At 42.3% G+C, this 19,151-nt stretch overlaps 1 protein-coding gene across 1 annotated transcript; it reads right to left on the reverse strand.

Moving 5' to 3' along the window:
* Positions 1–147: 147 nt before the first annotated feature.
* skic2 (SKI2 subunit of superkiller complex) lies at positions 148–19,109 on the reverse strand. Its single transcript, XM_050034106.1, has 29 exons — positions 18,989–19,109; positions 18,511–18,629; positions 17,815–17,936; positions 17,095–17,212; positions 16,428–16,542; positions 16,227–16,301; positions 16,069–16,122; positions 15,822–15,985; positions 15,030–15,185; positions 14,709–14,854; positions 13,029–13,175; positions 12,860–12,944; positions 12,653–12,759; positions 12,397–12,543; positions 12,194–12,290; positions 11,891–12,103; positions 10,053–10,163; positions 9,827–9,938; positions 9,545–9,663; positions 8,706–8,837; positions 8,178–8,315; positions 7,972–8,076; positions 7,270–7,405; positions 7,029–7,155; positions 6,629–6,839; positions 5,619–5,729; positions 3,585–3,803; positions 2,406–2,546; positions 148–573 (listed from the first exon to the last, which is right to left on the reverse strand). Exons 1-29 carry the CDS (start codon positions 18,999–19,001, stop codon positions 373–375), a joined length of 3,741 nt encoding a protein of 1,246 aa, XP_049890063.1. The 5' UTR covers positions 19,002–19,109; the 3' UTR covers positions 148–372.
* Between the last annotated feature and the right edge of the window lie 42 nt (positions 19,110–19,151).

Genomic DNA, 19,151 nt, shown 5'->3' on the forward strand with positions numbered 1-19,151 from the left:
CACCTCAGTTCCCCCCCTCTCTCTCACGCATGTTGTCCTCACATGGCAGATTCTTCCTTCAGGAGGTGTTTACAGGATGTCAGAGCAGCCAGGAGGTTGTGAAGCATGCAATAAAAACATTTGGACTTCTACACACATTTTTTTTGGAATACAGATTTTTATTACTGTACAATAAATTACAGATTTCATGTTCATTCCTACAGTCTGCACTTTGGTCTGTTGGTTAAAATCATTCCCTTCTTGGTTGTCAGGAATTGTCATGTAAACATGTTTTTATAGGCACATACAGCACTTGTTAACATGAAGCATCTCTTCACCTCCCCCACATCTCTCTCACACCTTTCGCACAAAGAAACGCTCGGCTGCTTTCTCTCAGTGGGTGTAGAGGGAGGCGGTGAAGACGATGTCCCTGCGGATGGCCAGGGAGGCCTTCTCCATCTTGCTCCCCAGGACGGAGTCTCCCACGATGCGGGCGGCCTGTCGCACCTCCTTCAGGACCTCATCCAGACGCTGGATGCAGCGGACCACCGTGCCCTCCTGGACGTCGGTCAGCTGGGCGATCTCTGCGAACGGCTGTGGTGGGACGGAGGGAGTGAGACAGAAGGAGGGTGAGACATGACCTGACAAGATGGTGAATCAGGAAGATGTGTCTAGAAGGTCTAGTCTGTAGGATTTAGTGGCATGTAGCGGTGAGGTTGCAACCAACTGAAACTTCTCCTGTGCACCAAATGTGTTGGAGGACTACAGTGGACGCCATGAAAAGACAAAAAGCCCTGTCTAGAGCCAGTGTTTGATTTGTCTGTTCTGGGCTACTGTAGAACAACATGGCTGACTTCACAGAAGAGGACCCGCTCCCTATGTTGATATAATCGGCTTATTCTAAGGTAACAAAAACACAGTTGTTATTTTCAGGTGATCATAAACTTAAGAAAATCCAACACACTGGACCTTTAACATTATGTAAAATCTGCTATTAAGTATTTAAGTGTCTCCTCCCTCTGGCAGTAAGAGTAAGGGCCTGTGTCCACATAGCATTTTTTTCTCAGTGCTGGCATGTTTTTTCAATTGTTCTCAATGAGGAGCGAGCGTATATGGCTGCATGCCACTGCCTATAGAAAAAGCTCAGTGCCACTCTGGGCGCTTCAAGTTGAAAATCTCCTTGAACTTTTTAGAAAGACGCCGGTGACGTCACTACCTGACTTTCGCTAGGCTACTGTCTATTGTCACCACAAAGACGGAATTTTTTTTTTGGGAGCAGATCCGCTGGCAGACGTTGGATGTTGTGGTGAGTACTGTGCTTTTATTTTGTTCGCTTTGTAAGCTTGAAGTTGACTGTGTACCTCTGTTAATGTAAGTGTTATGTTAGCTACCTGGCTTATGTTAGCGTCAAGATATTGTTGTCATAGAAGCAAAACCCACACACTGCCAGTGCTTTTTGATGACGTGTTGGGATGAAGCGCTCCCCAGCACTCTGCCAACAGTTTTCTGCTGAAAAAAAAAAAAAAAGCTATGTGGACACAGACCCTTAAGGTTTAAGTGTAGATTATGTTGGGGATGCAGGGAACCCCTTCGATATTTAGAGTACGTGCAGTGGTGATCTGTGTTTGTCCTCGCTGTCGATCGCTTCTGTTTTTTGACTCAAATCCTTCCTCTGAATGCCAATTTTCTTTTATTTGGAGCATCCACTCCAGGAACTTTTCTTGGACGCTTTTTGGGATTTTCTATCATATTCCTAGCCGCTGCTCCGTTGCTATGGTCTTTCCCTACTTCCTGTGCAATTCAGCTCTGGCTGGTCTACATAAAAGGCATCAGTTCCAGTGCCCCAGCCTGGGAAAATCCTCACCCAACACCCAAACTGCAAAATACAGAGAGCGTTCCCAGGTGGCGACAGACTTAATTAGCATTGTGTGAACTTGTTTAGCAAGGGCTTGAATGCAACGGACCTTCATTTATATGTAAAAGTTCCACTCTTAGCTTTAAAGATGTACTAAAAAAGGATAGGCCATGATCAATGCAGCAGAGGTTGAGATGTCCTGAATTCTACAATGCCCACGATGCTTAAAAGCAGCGTTTGTCAGACCCTCCATGCCTGGTAAATGTCTATCTTTCAAACTCCTTCCCACAGTTTGTAACACGATCTTTCTGTTAAGATTTTGATATCTCCGTGCCCAAGCTGAGACTTTTTTAGACGTTGAAAAGCTCTTTTCAGAGCCAAGAAAGACATGCAACTGTTTTCACAGGCTGAGTAGTTCTCCCCATGATGAGTAAACTTATCTTTAAATGTGAAATCGGTTGAGTGCTCCTTTGATATGCAGTTTTCTTCTCATCCAGATACAGACTGCATGTAATTACCAGGTGTTAAACGGGGTCACAATCAAGTGCAACAACAAGGAGTCAAACCTCACCATGCCTCTGGCCCAGCAGTACACCACCTCTGTCAGGCCAAACTTGAACTGGCCAACAAACTCCTCAGCTGTCTGTGGTATCCCACAATCCCTCTGCAGCTCTCCGATACGCTTGGCCACTGACAGCACCCGATCGATGCCCTGGAAAAAAGACAAAGAGACAGAGAGAGAGATACAGTCAGTGTCTAGTCATAGTTGGGGGGCGTAGTGAGAGCAGAGTCGGCGATGGGGGAAACGGTCCTTTCCTCCAGCCTGTAAATGCTGGGAAGATGCAGTTTTTAAACTCACATAAGAGTCACTACACTTACCGTCGATTTGATCCATTAAACTAAGCACGTTTCGAGACAGTATAGCGGCGCTAACGCTACTCAGCGCCATTAGCCAGAGTTTTGACGATGTGCTATAACATTATCACACAAGGTTCTGCAACCGATTATAAAATTACTGTTTATTTAAATAGAGTCTGGGTTTGGCGATAGCGATTTTGAGGCTGTTTCTGGTTCAACAAAAAGGATCTTTGGGTGGGTGTAAACTGCGATCGTGCCCTGAGTATTCACATTGCAACCTGGCAGCAACTCTTCAGCATGGTAGTGAATGCTGTTTTCCCCTAAGTGTAAAAGGATGTGACGTTTTCTAGGCTTTCCCATAAATACTGGCTGTATCTGTGGGGGAGCAGATGAGAAAGACTGAGTTAAGCATAAAAGACAGTGGTTTTAGTTTTACAAGCGGCCCTTAAATGCATCACTCTCTCTCCTCTCGGTGATGTTCAAGAAATCTGTTTTACAAACTGTGCCATGACGCATCTGCTCTCCTATCGCAGGTCTGCAGAGCTCAGGTCATCACTAATTCAGGCTCTCATAAAGCACTTTCATGTATCAGGGGCCGTTTAACAACACACACTGACACAGCAGAGCCCAGTTTGACAGAGACAGACGAGTGAATTAAGAAGTGAGGGACTGACGGGGATGAGTCAGGTGGAGTGCCCTTACTGTCCTTTCTGCAGGGAGAAGATGTACTATGTGTGTGTGTGTGTATGCGTTTGTGTGTGTGAGAGTGAGAGTGAGTCACCCACGGAGGAGGCAGATTCTGTACAGTATGTCAGTACACACATCATGACTGTCACTTTAATATCCATGCTCTCCATGAGATACAAGCAAGAATGAACCACTTCCTCCTCACCTCCTGCAGCGTGTTGGTAATGTGCGGCTCAACCTGTGTGTTCTGAGTGAACACCAAACAGGACAGCAGGGCGGCGCTCTCCTCGGGCGCCAGCGGGCTCAGGACGTTCTCGAACAGCAGCTCGGTCAGCAGCAGCTCGTGGCTGCTAATCTGACAGGCGACGCGGCCTTTCAGCTGGACCGCCCCGCTGGTGTCGACGTACTGGAGGGACTGCAGCACCTGAGGGAGAGGAGTGGGGAGATAAACTTCTGAGTGTGACTGTTCAGGATCAATCGAACTGAATCTGCCGGCACTCAGTTAAAATGCTACTCCTCTATGAAACTGCAAAAAAAAAAAAAAAAGAAGTAGTCTATAGAGTCAATACGACAGGCTTATAGTAACACTAATGACCTAGGACTTTGTTTCCAGGGTTCGCACACACATTTTCATGGGCCAAATTTTAAAACCTGTCCATGACTTTTCAAGGACCCATAACAAAATTTTTATTCTGGAAAAGCATACACTTCACTGTGTCTGCTGCACTTGCCGGCCTGGTTACTGTACTTCTCTCTACACACACAGGCAGGAGAGTCTGGCTTCCCATAACAAACACCACCACACTACGTCACATACACGCATAACGTCTAAAAGTGGAAGGCTTGGCCGGTGTAAGTCATGGAAAATCAGAACTGTGCAAGTTTTCCATTTAAATCAAGCATAAAATAAGTTGTTTGACTTAATTTGCCTCACTTGACATTGCTCCTCCTTCAATGTGACTGTTGCACACTGCACTTGAGATTGTGAAATTCCGTGACTTTTCCAGGCTTTCAATGACCGTTGGAACCCAGTGTTTCTCAATATTTTGTGGCTTGTGACTCAATTTGTGATCCTACATTTTCTGATATTGTTAGCAATTCTCTCTCGGGGGTCTAGCTTGGTGTGTTGGTCCACATCTTTGGTCCAAACTGAAATGTTCCAACAAATATCAAATAGCTTGCCCTGAAATTTTGTGCAACCATACGCAACTCCAGGAGGACAAACCTCAATGTCTTTGGTGCTCCTCCATCATCGGGTCAAATTGTTAATTTGTCCAAATACTTTGGTTTATAGTCAAGTCTAAAGTCTTAAATCTCAAGCAACAAACATTGAAATTGAAATGTATTAGTTAATTAATCCAACTTAATGTCTATTTAACTTATTTATCAAGCGAAAACTCCAAATATTTACTAATTCAAGCTTCTCAAATGTGAAGATTAGCTGTTTTTATCCATTAGAAATTCAATATATTTGGATGTTGGACTGTTTTTTGTGTCTTTTTATTATTTGGGGGGCATTTTTATGCCTTTATTAGATACAGCAGACATTAAAGAGAGAGATGCTGGACTTGAACCAGGGATGTTGCACGTAATGCTCTGCAAATTAAAGGAATACTTAAAGGGAAATAGTCCAGTTGAATGGCAGGACAGCAAAACAAAACATGCATGACCATATGTTGCGATGGTGACTTTGTATTGTTTACAAAGAATGAAAGAAATATATTGAATAAATGAATTTTATTTTAATTATTTTATGTAATTTTTCCAGTAATGTCCAGTAAGTGTCCATATCTCCCATGTTTTCTCCTTGTGTGAAGGAGCTACATAACATCTGGTTGTAAATTCCATTGTTGAAGAAGGAAAACAGTTACTATTGCTGGTATTCTCTGCCGGCCTCATCTTATTTTATCACCCTGCTCCTATCCACTGAAATGATATCCAGTTTGCCATCTACCATCCTCCTGACTCCATGTGAACGCAACAATAGAACCTGATGTAGGACCTCTACCGTCATAATGTGTATTAGACTGAAGGCCTAAATACAAATGTGAATATCTGAGAACATAACTAAAATGATAAACAACATTCTCAGAGATATGAATCAAGTTAGATTTTCTGATAACAAAATAAAAATCCACTCCACACGATCGGAAAGTGACCTCATTCTGAAAAATAAAGAAAAAAAAACAAAAAACGCCCTGACAGAAATGGGACAGCGAGTCAAACGTCTGGTCCAAACCTTGATCCTCTGGTGGTATTCAGGCAGCAGAGACAGAGACTGATCCGACACCAGGAACAGCAGCCTGTCCAGCTCCTCCTGCACACTCATCCTCTCCTGAACCCGAGCAAACTGAAACACAAACACAAACACACACACACACACACACACACACCATGGTTACTTAACTTGAGTATACAACAGCAGTGCTGCAGCACTTGACCTGATTTCAGTGCATCATAAAAAACCAACTCTGTATTCTAGCGGAGGAGAAAACGTTTCCTATCGTGGTCTCATTGACAGCGCAGAGGACTCTCTTGGAGAACATATTACATAAACCCACTGAGGCCAATTACTTTGTACTAACAGCTTGCACTGTAGAGCACACTGCATTACCACCGCTTTATAATATCCACAATTCATAAAGACACAAGAAAGTGTGAATCAACAGTGATGAGAGGAGACAGTGATACTGCAGCTAAGAGCTTGTTATCTCGCAAAGTAATGAGAGGAATTTTGCGTTTGTGTGTGAGATGGCTGAAATGACACACTGAGCTTGTGAGACAGCGATGAGCTGCAGCTACGAGCCTATATGGGTAATTATAGAAACAGCCGGCTCCAATTTTTACATCTTATCTCCTCAACAAGGCTGCCAGGGAGACAGGATACACAAACACAAAAGCAGAAATCTTGTGGCGGAGTTTGATGTTATTATTGTGAAACTAGGGGAGAAATGACGAAGGGATAAAAGGAAACTGATGCTGGAATGAAAAGGGAGAAATGAGAGGAGGGATTCAACTGTAAAGTGTCTTATGTAAGGGTATGATGTTAATTAGCTGCATAAATATGCAACTGCTGCACAAAAGAATTTGGAGTCTTTATTAAACAAACAGTAAAATGAAACACTTACGTCATCATTCATCTGCATAGCGCATCTCAAATATATAAATAACTCCCATAAAAGAGTTTCTTCAAGGACAGCTTCGATTAAACACACACACACACACACACACACACACCCACACACACACCTGCTCTGCAAAGGTGGGCGAGTGGATGCAGTTGAACTCTCTGAGGCTGTCTTGCAGCACACGGAGCCTCATGGAGCCCTCCACCACGTCCACGCTCTTCAACTGGAGGTCGTTCACGGGGTCAAGATTTGCTATGCCGCTGGGGTTGGCTTCGGCCAATCGCAGCAGCTCCTGGGTCGCTGTGGAAATGGCTTGGCCGGGAGGGTCAAACCTGAAGGACGAGAGGGTGAAGGAGATAATGAAAAAAAGGAGAGCATGAAAGAGAACCTCCTTTTCGGTGGCATGACACAAAGAGTTTAAGTGTAGATTTATAGCATTATTAATAGATACTTTGAAGTCTGAAAGAAAGCCTAGTACGTAGACATTAAACAAGACATCAACCAAGCTGTTTCTCACATACTTGAATCGCGGCTGTTGCCTCTTGTTATAATTGTCGATGATCCTGTCTGGAATCACTTTGAGGGTTTTCACTGTGATGGCTGAGATGTCTCGAAGCTTCAACTTTTGCACCGTGTGGCTGCAAGGGCCTGATGAAAACAAAAGGAGCAACCATCATACAAGCTCATGCTTCTGTTACACTCACTGCAAGTTACTCGATAGAATGACCGCAACGTGAATGTACGTCACGCCCGTCGACCGACCTTCGGGTATGAAGAGAGCCGTGTTGTAGAGGTGAGGGAAAGCGTTGCTGTTGTTTTCTTTTCCTTCCCCTTCTTCGTTGCCCTTCTCGCAGATGACGAGAGCTGTGAAAGTGCGATTCACAGAGTCATTGGAAACCTGGTGCGGAGAGATGATTGGAGAAGATGTCAAAAGATGGCAGTAGGAATCAAGAGCAAATTTCCACTAGGTGCTCAACTTTCCTCACAGTCTCAGGACTTGCAGGTTGGGTGAAAGACAAACTCTTATGTCCTGCAGGTGGGAATGTGTCTGTGCCTTTTTTCCAGACCCACTCGACCCTGAGCACTGAGAATACTGGGTGTCTACTTAAGTGATTTACAAGCTACATTTTCTGTCCCAAACCTGTTTCCCTTTTGCCCATATACTCCTCGTCCATTTGCTTTACTTGAAGGTCTCTCTTGCAAAAGATAGATTTCGCTGGTTAAATAAACATCAAATAAATCAGTGCTTCAGTTTATTTTACACCAGCTAAATACAGTATGACTGGACGTTAACTTGAAATGTCCCTATCAAATAAATAAATGTAATTTCAGGCATGGATTCAGCACAGCAGGCAGCCATACTAGAAGGCAGTTAAGACTGGTATGTGTGATGACTGTTAAGAGAGTGTTTATGTCTTCATCTACTGTTGTTCTTAACACACACATCAACACACACACACCTACCTGTAGGATAACTCCCAGGGCGTTGAGATGCTGCTTGTTGTTCACCACCATGACTCGACCCACAGACAGAGCCTTCAGCCCGTTGACGGACTCCAGAATAGCGCGCTGAAACCAGAGACAGCAGCGAGGAAATGTAGCAAGCAGCAGATTAAAGTTGTAGGAATTTGTTTGTGTGTTTATGTGTGTGTGTCTCAGAGTGTGTTTACCTGGAGGGCCTCGGTGGTGGTTCGCAGCTCAGTCACAGTGTGGTAGTAAGGCAACAGGTCGGACAGCTGGCCCTCTGTATCCAGAGGAGGCAGAGAGGACAGCGTCTGCTTCAGCTGGCTGATCCTCTTCTCATGGGCCTACAGCAGGAGAAGAAGAAGAAGAAAGAAGACCGGTTACGATGTAACTGACCCTTCACTAAGCCCCTCCCTATAACAGCCACTGTCCAGTCCTACGTTAGCAACAGTAAGTAGGGATGGGAGGCCTGTCGAGCTTTCAGAACGAGGGAAAATACAAAAACAGTTGCATATGAAACCTTTTGAAAGCTTTACAGGCTTAACAACAGTAACCAAGGGAAGGAGGACTTTGCCAAGGGTCAGTTGTGGGTTTTCCTGACTCGGGGAAGATGCAAGACACATGGGTGAGGAGCAGGGCGTTCCTTTTTTAGCTGCATTTTTTGTTTCTATGTTATGTACTAACTTCATTTTACGTCTGCCGTACAGCATTTACAGTCTCCAGGTGTATGTTACCTGAGTGTCCCTGTGACTTTCAGAGAAGCTCCTCCTCATCATGTCGGTCACGCGGAGGGTTTCCACTCGCAGCAGGTTGAGGATCATCGTGTAGGTCAGTCTGAACTGGGACTGGAGGGTGGTGGGTTTACCCTGAGCGAGACAAAAAAGGATGATGTCTAGAAGAAAAGTCGGTACACAACTAAGAGGCGAGATTATCCAATATGTGAGTCAATTTTAACTTCTAGGATCATCATCTAGGTTTTGGTCTTTCATGGAATTTATTGAGCAAAAAGAAAATATTAAATATCAACCAGAGTTATCCTTTAATGGCAGCAATTTAAAAAGTGGATTATTTTTTGCTTTTCCTGCCACCGCTTTGGCACACCAGGTATTTAAAAGCTACTATGTTCCCATTATATTTATTTTAACATTTTTTTGGGGGGGGGGGGGGGGGTTTGAAGATGGACCAAGGCACATAAGTACGTAGAGACATAAAGAGATACAGATAATTAAAGAAAGAAATAAAAAAAAATCAATAATACTAATAGTATTCCCTTTATATTTAACATGAAGTTAAATATAACATTCCATGAAATGATTGGGAAAGAAGAAGATACAGCTCCTGTTAAAGATGAAGGAGAATATTTTCTAGTGAAGAGCACACAGAAATCAAAACATTCTCTCCCAGTGAAAGTGAGTTAAAATAGCGCACTTAACTGTGTTATTAAATGTTTAATGAATAACCCACCGTGCACCTTCCTTGAAACTCAGCCAAAGTAAACAGACAGCTCGTAGAAGAAACGGGTGAAGCAGACTTACAGTAGCACCACAGCAAATCATATATAAACGGGCCTCACCAGCATCATGACATGCAGATCTGCCATCTCGTGAACTCCGGCTTTGCACAGGATGATGACGGTGCCTGTGGCGTCCAGACCTCTCCTGCCTGCTCGGCCCGCCATCTGGATATACTCACCTAAAAGTACAAGTTCAAAAACATAAAAGCGATATCAAAACTACTGTTGTTTTCCCTCGACTCTGATTCATCCTCGGAGATGAAAGAGCATAATAAATGTTGGCTCAGATGAAAGAGAGGGAACGCAGACACACGAGAGACGGAGAGAGAGAGAGCACCGAACCTGGCAGCAGATTTCTAAAGCCGGTCCCGTCGTGTTTCCTGATGCTGTCAAACACCACGGTCCTGGCAGGCATGTTCACTCCCATTGCAAACGTCTCTGTGGCAAACAGCACCTGGGAGATGAAGGGATGTTGTATTAACCATCTGTGGGCTGACGTGTGTTTGCAGATTATGCTTGAAGCAGCAGACATAGCTTCTCTCCTTCTTAACGAGCTGTTCTGACTCACCTTTACGAGGCCGCGTGAGAAGAGCATCTCAATGACCTCCTTCAGTATTGGCAGGATCCCGCTATGATGAACGGCTATTCCTCTCTTCAACAGGTCCCTCATGACCAGGATCTGAACATCACATTTATTACAATGTGTTACAATTGTAGACTTTACTGTTAATACGGCATTAAGGGCTTAACTCCATCTTTCACGCTGTCACAAAAGCTACTAAATATTTAATGTGCTTTAATGTATCTTTAATGAGTGCATGTTTTATTGGTGCTTGTGTTAGCTGCTGTTTTATTTCTTACGCTCCAACATTAGTCATTGTTTTAAATGACTGCATGTTTGCATTTTGTGTGAACTCTCACAGAGACTGCTGTTGCAGACTTCATGCATTCATTTGGCCAAATTAGATTCTGGTGGGAGATATAGACACTTCCTTGCATACAGGATGTGACTGCAAAACATAATCATACCCTCATCAATATTATTTAATACTTCTTCTAAGATGTGTTTTCATGTCCACCATCTCCTGAAGGAAATATGTGGGAAATGCTCCACCATAGAAATATTAATGTTATTCTATTACTATGTGCTCCTCTGTGTTTCCCTGCTAGAAGCCAACGTTGTCTGTCTGTCTGCCATTTGCTGCTGAGCAGGTAGTGTACTGTGGAGCTCTTTAGCTGAAAACAAAACGATGTTGATGAGAGCTGTGAGACTGAAGCTGCAGGCTGGAAAACTAAAGCAATGAGCTGAAAGAACTAAAATGCCGGGTAGATAATAACTCTGAGCAACCCTTTTCACATTACACAGAGTAATTTGATCCATTCCAAAAAAAAAAAAATTAGTGCAATGTGCGAACTGTTCAAAGATGCAAGCCAAGAGCCTCGCCGCTAGATCCCAGATATCTAGCATGCTAAATATCTGGACCTGTGGGGGACTTTGTCGGTGAGTTACAGCCAATGAGACCGCAAGACACACGTTGAAGTGAAACCTGGTGAGTTTGCCTGTAACAATACGACCTTAACTGTATGTGTTGCATTTGCAGCACTGATTCAAGTTGTTGCTGCACACAGACGACACAGGCTGTAAATGGTAAATATGTATGAAAACAGGCTATTTTAAGAACACATGTGTCAGTGACAACAACAAAACCTGTCACGCCCATGGTGCTATGTCATTTCCCGTGTTACTTCACGCATGTGTGTTCATTAAAACACATAGTTGGGAGCACAGACTGTACATAAAGATGGACGACATGACAGCTCCCAAAAGTGATGCCAAAACATCTCGGTCACCCCCTGGTGGCTGGCTAAAGTACATGTCATAAACCCCATCCCTTGGATGTTAGTGGATGGGACGCGGGCCAAACTAAAGACATCAAAGTACGCATCAAATATTTTTTCTCAAAGATGGTTTCTGTCATTTTAGGTAGTTTGTTGCTGCTGTTTGTTCAAGTTTGACTTTAGTCAGTTATTTCATGCTGTCATGATTGACTGCCAATCAGTGTGCTCGCTATCAGTGGTGCTGCTTGTGAATGGTTGAACAGGTGTTTGGGCGGGAACTGCATAATGCCAAGATCGCAACTGTGCACACTCTGGCTCCAAATGATTTCACCAGCACAAGAAGGCAGCAGGCGTATCCAGGATATTTTGGCTTCATTTTTCTACAGTGGGGGGAAGTGGAGACATGTTGTGCATCTTTATATACTATGATTTGGAAACAGACAGACTCATGACGGATTCCTCCACGTGGAAGATCTTGTAGTTACCAGTCAGTCATGTAGTCTGAAAACCACCAAGACTTCAAGACTTAGCTTAACTTAGGCTTAGCTAAAGCTGGCTGCTCTTTACCTGAGGCAGCTGTCTGTCTCCTCCTCGGAGTCGACTCAGGCTCTTCTGGAAGAAAGAGTGGATCTCGGCCTTCTCTATGGAGGTGGTCATGTCCATGGAGTCAAGCGAGCGGGCATTGTCGTCACAGCGTGTACGAGAAAAGGTGAACGCAACCACTGGTGTCTGCTGCCGTTGGGACAGGAAGTGCAGGAGAGTGAGCCACACCGATCGGTCCTGTAGGGAATCATAGAGACAGGGATGAGAACATGAAGCATGATGTTGTTGTTAGAGAAAAATGTCAGAAGACAAGGTGAAGGAACTCACCTGACTGGCTGTAGTGTTGTGAGAAGTGCTTTTTGTGCCAAATGATTGGGCGTGTTTGCTGGTGCGCTCCTTCTTGGCATCGACAGTTGTGTAATACCTGAACAACAAGCACAACTTCCTTTATGAGAACTTGTTTACTCGACTTAAAATAACGTCTCTACAGGAGGAAGTACCACGCAGCTGCATACAAGAAAATGTTCTACCCTTTAGTGAGGAAGTTTCCTGAAGCATCGATCAGTAGGAACATCTCTTTCTGAGTCTTGGTGCTGTTTCCAGTGTACAGATAATGCTCCAGAGGCACAGGTCTCTTCATTGTGCTGATCACGTAAATGTGCCTCTTCTTTATACGACTAGGAATAAAAAAAAGATTAATGAGGGAAATGTTCAAAAGATTTCAAAAAATGCAATTAATATTAGAAGCTTGGCTCTTAAACGCTCTCTAATATTCAGAGCACCAACCCGATCCACTCGCTAAACTCCAGAGCATTGGGCACTGTGGCGCTGAGGAGAATGATACTGACGTGATCGGGAAGCATAATCAAGACTTCCTCCCACACAACCCCTCTCTGAGGAAAAACAAACAGGAGAGGAAACTTGTGACTCCTGACTTCAGAAGTAAAATAAGATGAATGAAAGATGCAGAGAGCAGCTGAGACGGCTCCTGACCTCCGCGTCGTTGATGTAGTGAACCTCGTCAAAGATCACCCACTCCAAGTCTCTGATGACCTCAGAGCCATTGTACAGCATGGAACTGAAAGAGAGCGATAAATCTAAAAAGCTCTGACAATTTGATTAAAAACGTGAATTTAATATCCATAAAAAACAGCCAGAGTACCGAAGAATCTCAGTGGTCATGATGAGACAAGAAGATTCGGGGCTGAGCTGGACGTCGCCCGTCAGGAGTCCGACGTCACCAAAAGTGTTTTTGAAGTCTCTGAACTTCTGATTGGACAGGGCTTTGATGGGAGACGTGTAGATGGTCCTATCAAAACACAAAGATTGGGAAGAGAGTCAGAATACAATTTGCACATGCAGAAAATACATAAACCAAAAAGAGGAAAGAAACGTTGATACTTTTAAGCAGGAATGGGACAATTTTAAAAAATTTCATGTCAAAGTTATCATGGCCAAAATAATTACAATTCATGATAATATCCCGATAATCATCAAAATGTGCTTAAAACTCTTAAAATTGCTCTAAAACATACTGAAATAACTTAACCTGACACTTTAACAAACAAATATTTTACTGGATCACAAACAGGTCACAAATAATTCTAATCAACAGCCTTTTTAGTGAAAAACAACCTATCCAACAATTTATCCAAATAATTAAAATGGCATTGTATCTTTTCAGATAAATTATGCAAATACTTAATTAAGATCTTTTTTTTTTTTTTTTTAGCTTTATGTACTTGTAACCTGTTTTCGCAGAGTCTTTTTTATTCTTAGTTGCCCAGCAGTCTCTTTGGAAGCTTCTAGATATGTTATTTATTATCCCGATAATGGAAATTGACCACGATCAGCTTATAGTGAGTGTTTTTACCACGATCCGCACTACCATCCCTACTGTTAAGATAATTGGAGGTACTATTTCATATTTATTACAGTCATCACTGTCGGAGGTGAAAACTTAATGTGTCTTGGTAGGAAACAAGTATAACAACGTGCAGAGAAAGAAGAAATGCTTAAAGATAGCAGATACGCAGCAGAGACTTTGGCCCCTATCTCACACTCAGGGCAACTGTCATTGCTAGCTGCAGACTGTCAAAGGTGTCTTTTTAACAGCCAGCGCCCGCGATGTGCGAGCAGCAAATGTACTTGCGTCCATCTATACATCCATGGGCATGTACGTCTTGCAATGAGGTGAGGTCAGGCACATTGTTGGCATATTGCTATATTGACACAGCAGAAGGTGACTGAGCCACTGACCAATAAAACCTGGACTAAAGTCAGAATGGTGCAGTACTTTCTTGCTGTTTAAAGGGCGCATTACTCAGATAGTAAGATGTGCTTACATAGGCAGGTTCACAACGCGTGTACTTGTTACACACACAGGACCTGCAGCTAGGTTGCAGGTGGGTGAAATAATACATAATTAAGGAGGAAAATATTCATTACATCCTCTAAAATGTGCACCGAGAGCAGAGCAGAGCTGCTGTCCGACTCCACAATAAGAGATGTTGTGCACATTAATGCACAAGAAGCAGTGTGACTTCATTGATTATTTCAGAAGCTTAAAGTTATGTTTGCTCTGTGGAGTTCATAACCACAGTTTTTAGTTTTGCTGCTTAAATGTCCCACAATATTTGCTGCAGTGACATTACTGCTTTACTGCGTTACCCTCAGCAATGGAATGGGAGATGACACTCTGATATGTCCCGTTCAAAACATCCAGTAAAAACTTCAAACCCAAACTGCTGTCTTTAACTTCTCCTGAAAGTGTGTAGCTGTGCACCTACGCACACAGCGAGGGCAAACAGAGGGAAATTAATTTGTGCCAACCAATACACACCTTGTCATGTGTTTCTGTGAGAGCGCGATGGCATATTCGGCCACCACTGTTTTGCCAGCTGATGTGTGCGCGGCCACAAACACAGAGTCGTGCGCCTCCAGCCTCAGCACAGCCTGTTTCTGGAAGACGTCCAGCTCAAACGGCCACTGGAGCAGAGAGGAGGGCGGAGAAACAGATCAGTTATCACAGGATGCTCATGTGACGATTCATCACATATTCAGAGAAACACAGAGACAACAAATAAATAGGGAGGGAAGTGTGCAGCATGCATACAAAGAAACAGACTTATTTTATTAACTGGATGATTTCTAGAATACCGACCTTGAAAGCTGGGTTGGGGATGCGTTTATAGAAATCATCGCAGGGTGAAGTGATGTTGACAGGGATGGCCCATTTCTTATTTTCCTCTGGGTTCTCTTTTGGCTTTGATGTCTCATCTTTTCCTTTCTCTGAGGGAGTCGAGGATGACACAACATCCTGGAGAAAGAGGAAGGGAGGCAGATTTCGGTGCAGTTAATGTTTAGCTAGAGGCCTAGCTGGAATTTAGATTGCATTGATAACAGCATGACTGTAGCTTGGAAAAAGCAGGACTACATGCAGAGCATCTGCAGTGATTGAGAACAGTTGGGAGTAACAACCATGAATTATATGACACATGTAACAGTTGGCCAGGCCTACATATGACCAGGACAGGCAAGTATTGTGATTTTTTAAACGACACACAGCCCAATACCCAGGACGGAGGAGAGAGGAGACGACAAAGCACAAAACAGACTAATTAGAAAAGCCCAATGTTTATCTCAGTGTTTATTACAGACTGTATTTTCATCTCTTTCTTTTTCATTGCTGTATTTATGACCAAACGTTACCTTTGCAGTCTCACTAAGTTGTAGACAACATGCATCAATGACTACAAATGTTATAACTCAACCACCAACACTGTTCAACTTAAGTAACATAAAACATAACTGAATTTCAATTTGCCACATTTCTACAGTTACACAATACTGGTAAATATTTAATTTCTAACAAAGGCAATACAAAGAAATGAATCTATTCCCAGCTGACCATTTTAGTGTTGATTTAATAGAAGAGAAAAAAAAATTGCAGTACCTTGATGCCCAGGTCTTCAAGGCTGTTTGTTCTCGGTAGTTTGGGAGCCTCTTCAGTTGCTTTGCTCTCCTCTTTCTCCTCTGGCTCAGGCTGCAAATCAGTGATGTCGTCCAGTGTGGACAGGAGGGACATGAGGTTGACCTCTGGCTTTGCTATCTTGGCATCTTCAGGATACAAATTTAAAAGAAGAAAATTAGTTGAATTATCTTTAAAACCTGTAGGGTTATATCTATATCTGATATCTAACCTTTGTCAGTGAAGTCCATCCCAGCTTTAAGTCCAGGTGGGACTCTGAGTAAATCTATGAGGGGGGAAAAAAGGACAAATTCAATCGTAAAGAGCTGAAATAACAACAGAAGTCTCACCATTATTTTACAACACTGTGAGTCAAAAAAAAAAAATCACCATTCTCAAAGTCTATGTCCTCCTCCAGCTCAGATTTCTTCTTGATTTGGTCCAGAGTCAGCTCCTCCATTCCCCCTGTGAACATCACCATCACAACAAATATGTTGAAGACAAAGTCCAAACATGTCATGTGTAAACATCTCAGCTAAAGGACGACAGCACTGAAGAGAAAATGCTTTGAATGAATCGACTGTATCTCACCGGGGAGGAAGGGGTAGTTGGTGTTGCTGCCTCGGAGGCTCTCTGACGGAGGCCCGGGCTGACGTTGTAATGAAAGCGAGTTCTTTGCTGACAGGCCAGTGTTCTCCAGTAACACCTGAAGGTGAGTTAAAGACATAACAGGACAAAAGTAGCAGAATTAACCTTTACTTTGTTTAGAGTAACACAGTGGGCGCTTTCTCTTGAATAGACATAGATGGATTATTCAATTATACAGTTTTAACACAACATCTTCTGTTTGGCGTGCAGCTAATAATTATTTTCATTATTTCATTATTATTATATTAGTCATTAGGTCTATAAAATGTTAGAAAATAGTAAAACAAGCCCACCACAATTTTTCAAACATATTAAAATTCCTTTTTTTATCTAACAGACAGTCTAAAATCCCAAAGCTACTTGGTTTACTAACAAGAAAACAAAAAAATAGCCAAAAAAATCACATTCGAGAAGCTGGAACAAGGATTTTTTCCCATAATTTTGGCTCAAAAAATGATTAAAACCCTTACTTAATGTAAAAGAAAGTTGCAGATTAATATTCCATTGATCCACTGCTTGATTAATTGTTTCAGCTCTAGATGATATTATGCTTTATAAGCAATTAATAACAGCACAGTAGGATGAGTGGGCCAGTGTGTTTGTGAGCTACCTCTGTGAAGTCCAGCAGCATCCCTGTGGTTGGATCTCTGACAACGGACAGACCGGAGTGAAGAGAGGACGGAGTGCAGTTGATAAGAGAGTCGACATTTACGTCTCTCTGAGTCACCCTGGTGAAGACGACAACACAACAGAAACATCTTCTTCAGAAACACATATAAAACAAATTGAATGACTCGGATCAATCAGGAATATCTGATTTGAAATTATTCTTGTAATCAAAAACGTTTACTTTACAATTCATTTATTTGTTGTTATAACACCAAATACTGTATATTATTAAATTATCTGTTGTATTTGTATCGCAGCTAATAACTTTTATATTTTCTCTTTACTTTCAGGGTCAAATTAATTCAATTAGGTAACATTAAAGAATAAAGGTTAAAGTTAAAAAGACAAAAAGTTATTTAATAATGATCATATCTTAATCTTCTTTATTCATTTTTATTTCGTACACTTGTTACTTTGATTAATTTCCCTCTAAGACAACATTTTGTTGCTCCCCGTAAAGCAGGGATTAAAAAGGGGTCAATGGATTCTCTCATTTGGTATTTGCTATCATTTGCTGAATCTTAAAATACTGAAACAATCCCATCACACATTTGTCACTGGATGCAAATATGTACATTACATTGTCTACAACACCCAGTAATGGCAACATGTACTGACTCTAAAGCACATATCGGTGCAAATTCATTATCGGAACACGTACTTAAGAAACTTCTTGAAGGCAAAGTCTGTGTCATGTACAGGAAGCCATGCAGCGTCCTGTAAAAACTGTTTCTCTACTTCCGTCTCCAGGCTCAGGCTGGTGGGAGGAAGCCCATGTGGGAGCTGTGGATGGAAAAATAAGAAATAAGTAGATGCATATAAGGTAACCATTAAATCACAGGTCTGATTCCTAATTCATATATGAATTCCTGTAATTTTTCCACACGATTACTGTCAACTACCTACTGAAGTCCATCTATTTAAAACTATCTGCTAAATTCTATTAAAAAATAGACTGCACTGACAAACTTATCACAGTAAAAGTACAGAAGTATTATCTGCAAATTTTACTTAAAGTATCAAAAGTGAAACTACTTCTTACGCAGAATAAAAACACCTCTATAAATGTATTAAATTACTGGATCATTAGTGCAGATGTTTTAATATTGCTGGTCCAGATGCAGCAATTTTATCTACTTTCCATAGTGTTGGATAGTTTATTCTCTAACAATGCATCATATTTCATGAGCTAATTATATGTTTTGGACAAATAACCACAACTTTCAGATAAATGTAGCACAAAAAGTACAATACTCCCCTCTGAAATGTCGTGAAATATACGTGTAAAGCAGCATAAAATGTAAAAACTCAAGTTTTTCTTGAGTTAATGTACACAGTCATGCTGCTGCATCCTCACCGTGCTCTGTGGAGGTAAAGGCTGGTCAGGTAAGGGGTGTGTGATGAGCTCAAACCTGCCCGAGCATCCCATCTCCAGCAGGGACAGCGGCAGGTCCATGGGGCCCGCGGGGGGCACATCTGCAGAGAGGAGCGAGACAACAACACAAAGAGTATGAATGACTAAACAAATACAATGAGGCTAGTCCACAGCCATGCAGGAAGATGCTCCCAGTGCATGCAAACGCCAACTTCACGCTGTTATTGTCTGTATGGGTTCAAGACAGACTGAATAAACATTAATAAGGCCATTGGTTAATTGGCTAAATATCAAATATATGAGCTATGAGTCTGCTGAATGGTGCACTGATTGACAGCTACCCCTTTTAGCCACATCATCACACAAGCTACACCCGTGAGCGGTGTTAAAACCATGAAACGCGTTTAAATATAAATGTAAATATGCAAGCTGGCTGTACGTTAAATAAGCCACAACTTACTTATTCTGTCCATGTTCCCACTCCCAAAATGAAAGCTAAAAGTTGCCACCAAATAGTTCCTGCTGTCGCCTCGGAAGTTGCCAACATTGACAAGCGGAAGTGGCTACTAAGTTAGCTAAACTAAGCTAGCTCCTGGAAAAAATAAAAACTGAAATGTAAAAGT

Source organism: Epinephelus moara, chromosome 22 (assembly GCF_006386435.1).
Source record: "Epinephelus moara isolate mb chromosome 22, YSFRI_EMoa_1.0, whole genome shotgun sequence".
NCBI lineage: Eukaryota > Metazoa > Chordata > Actinopteri > Perciformes > Serranidae > Epinephelus > Epinephelus moara.

What these genes read in the sequence shown, in the direction of transcription:
- skic2 (XM_050034106.1), bottom strand. An exon ending in TCACAGAAACACATGACAAG is followed by an intron (nt 13,176 to 14,708) that starts GTGTGTATTGGT and finishes GTGTTTTGATAG; the next exon opens with GACCATCTACACGTCTCCCA. An exon ending in CGCCCACCTTTGCAGAGCAG is followed by an intron (nt 5,730 to 6,628) that starts GTGTGTGTGTGG and finishes TTTGTGTTTCAG; the next exon opens with TTTGCTCGGGTTCAGGAGAG.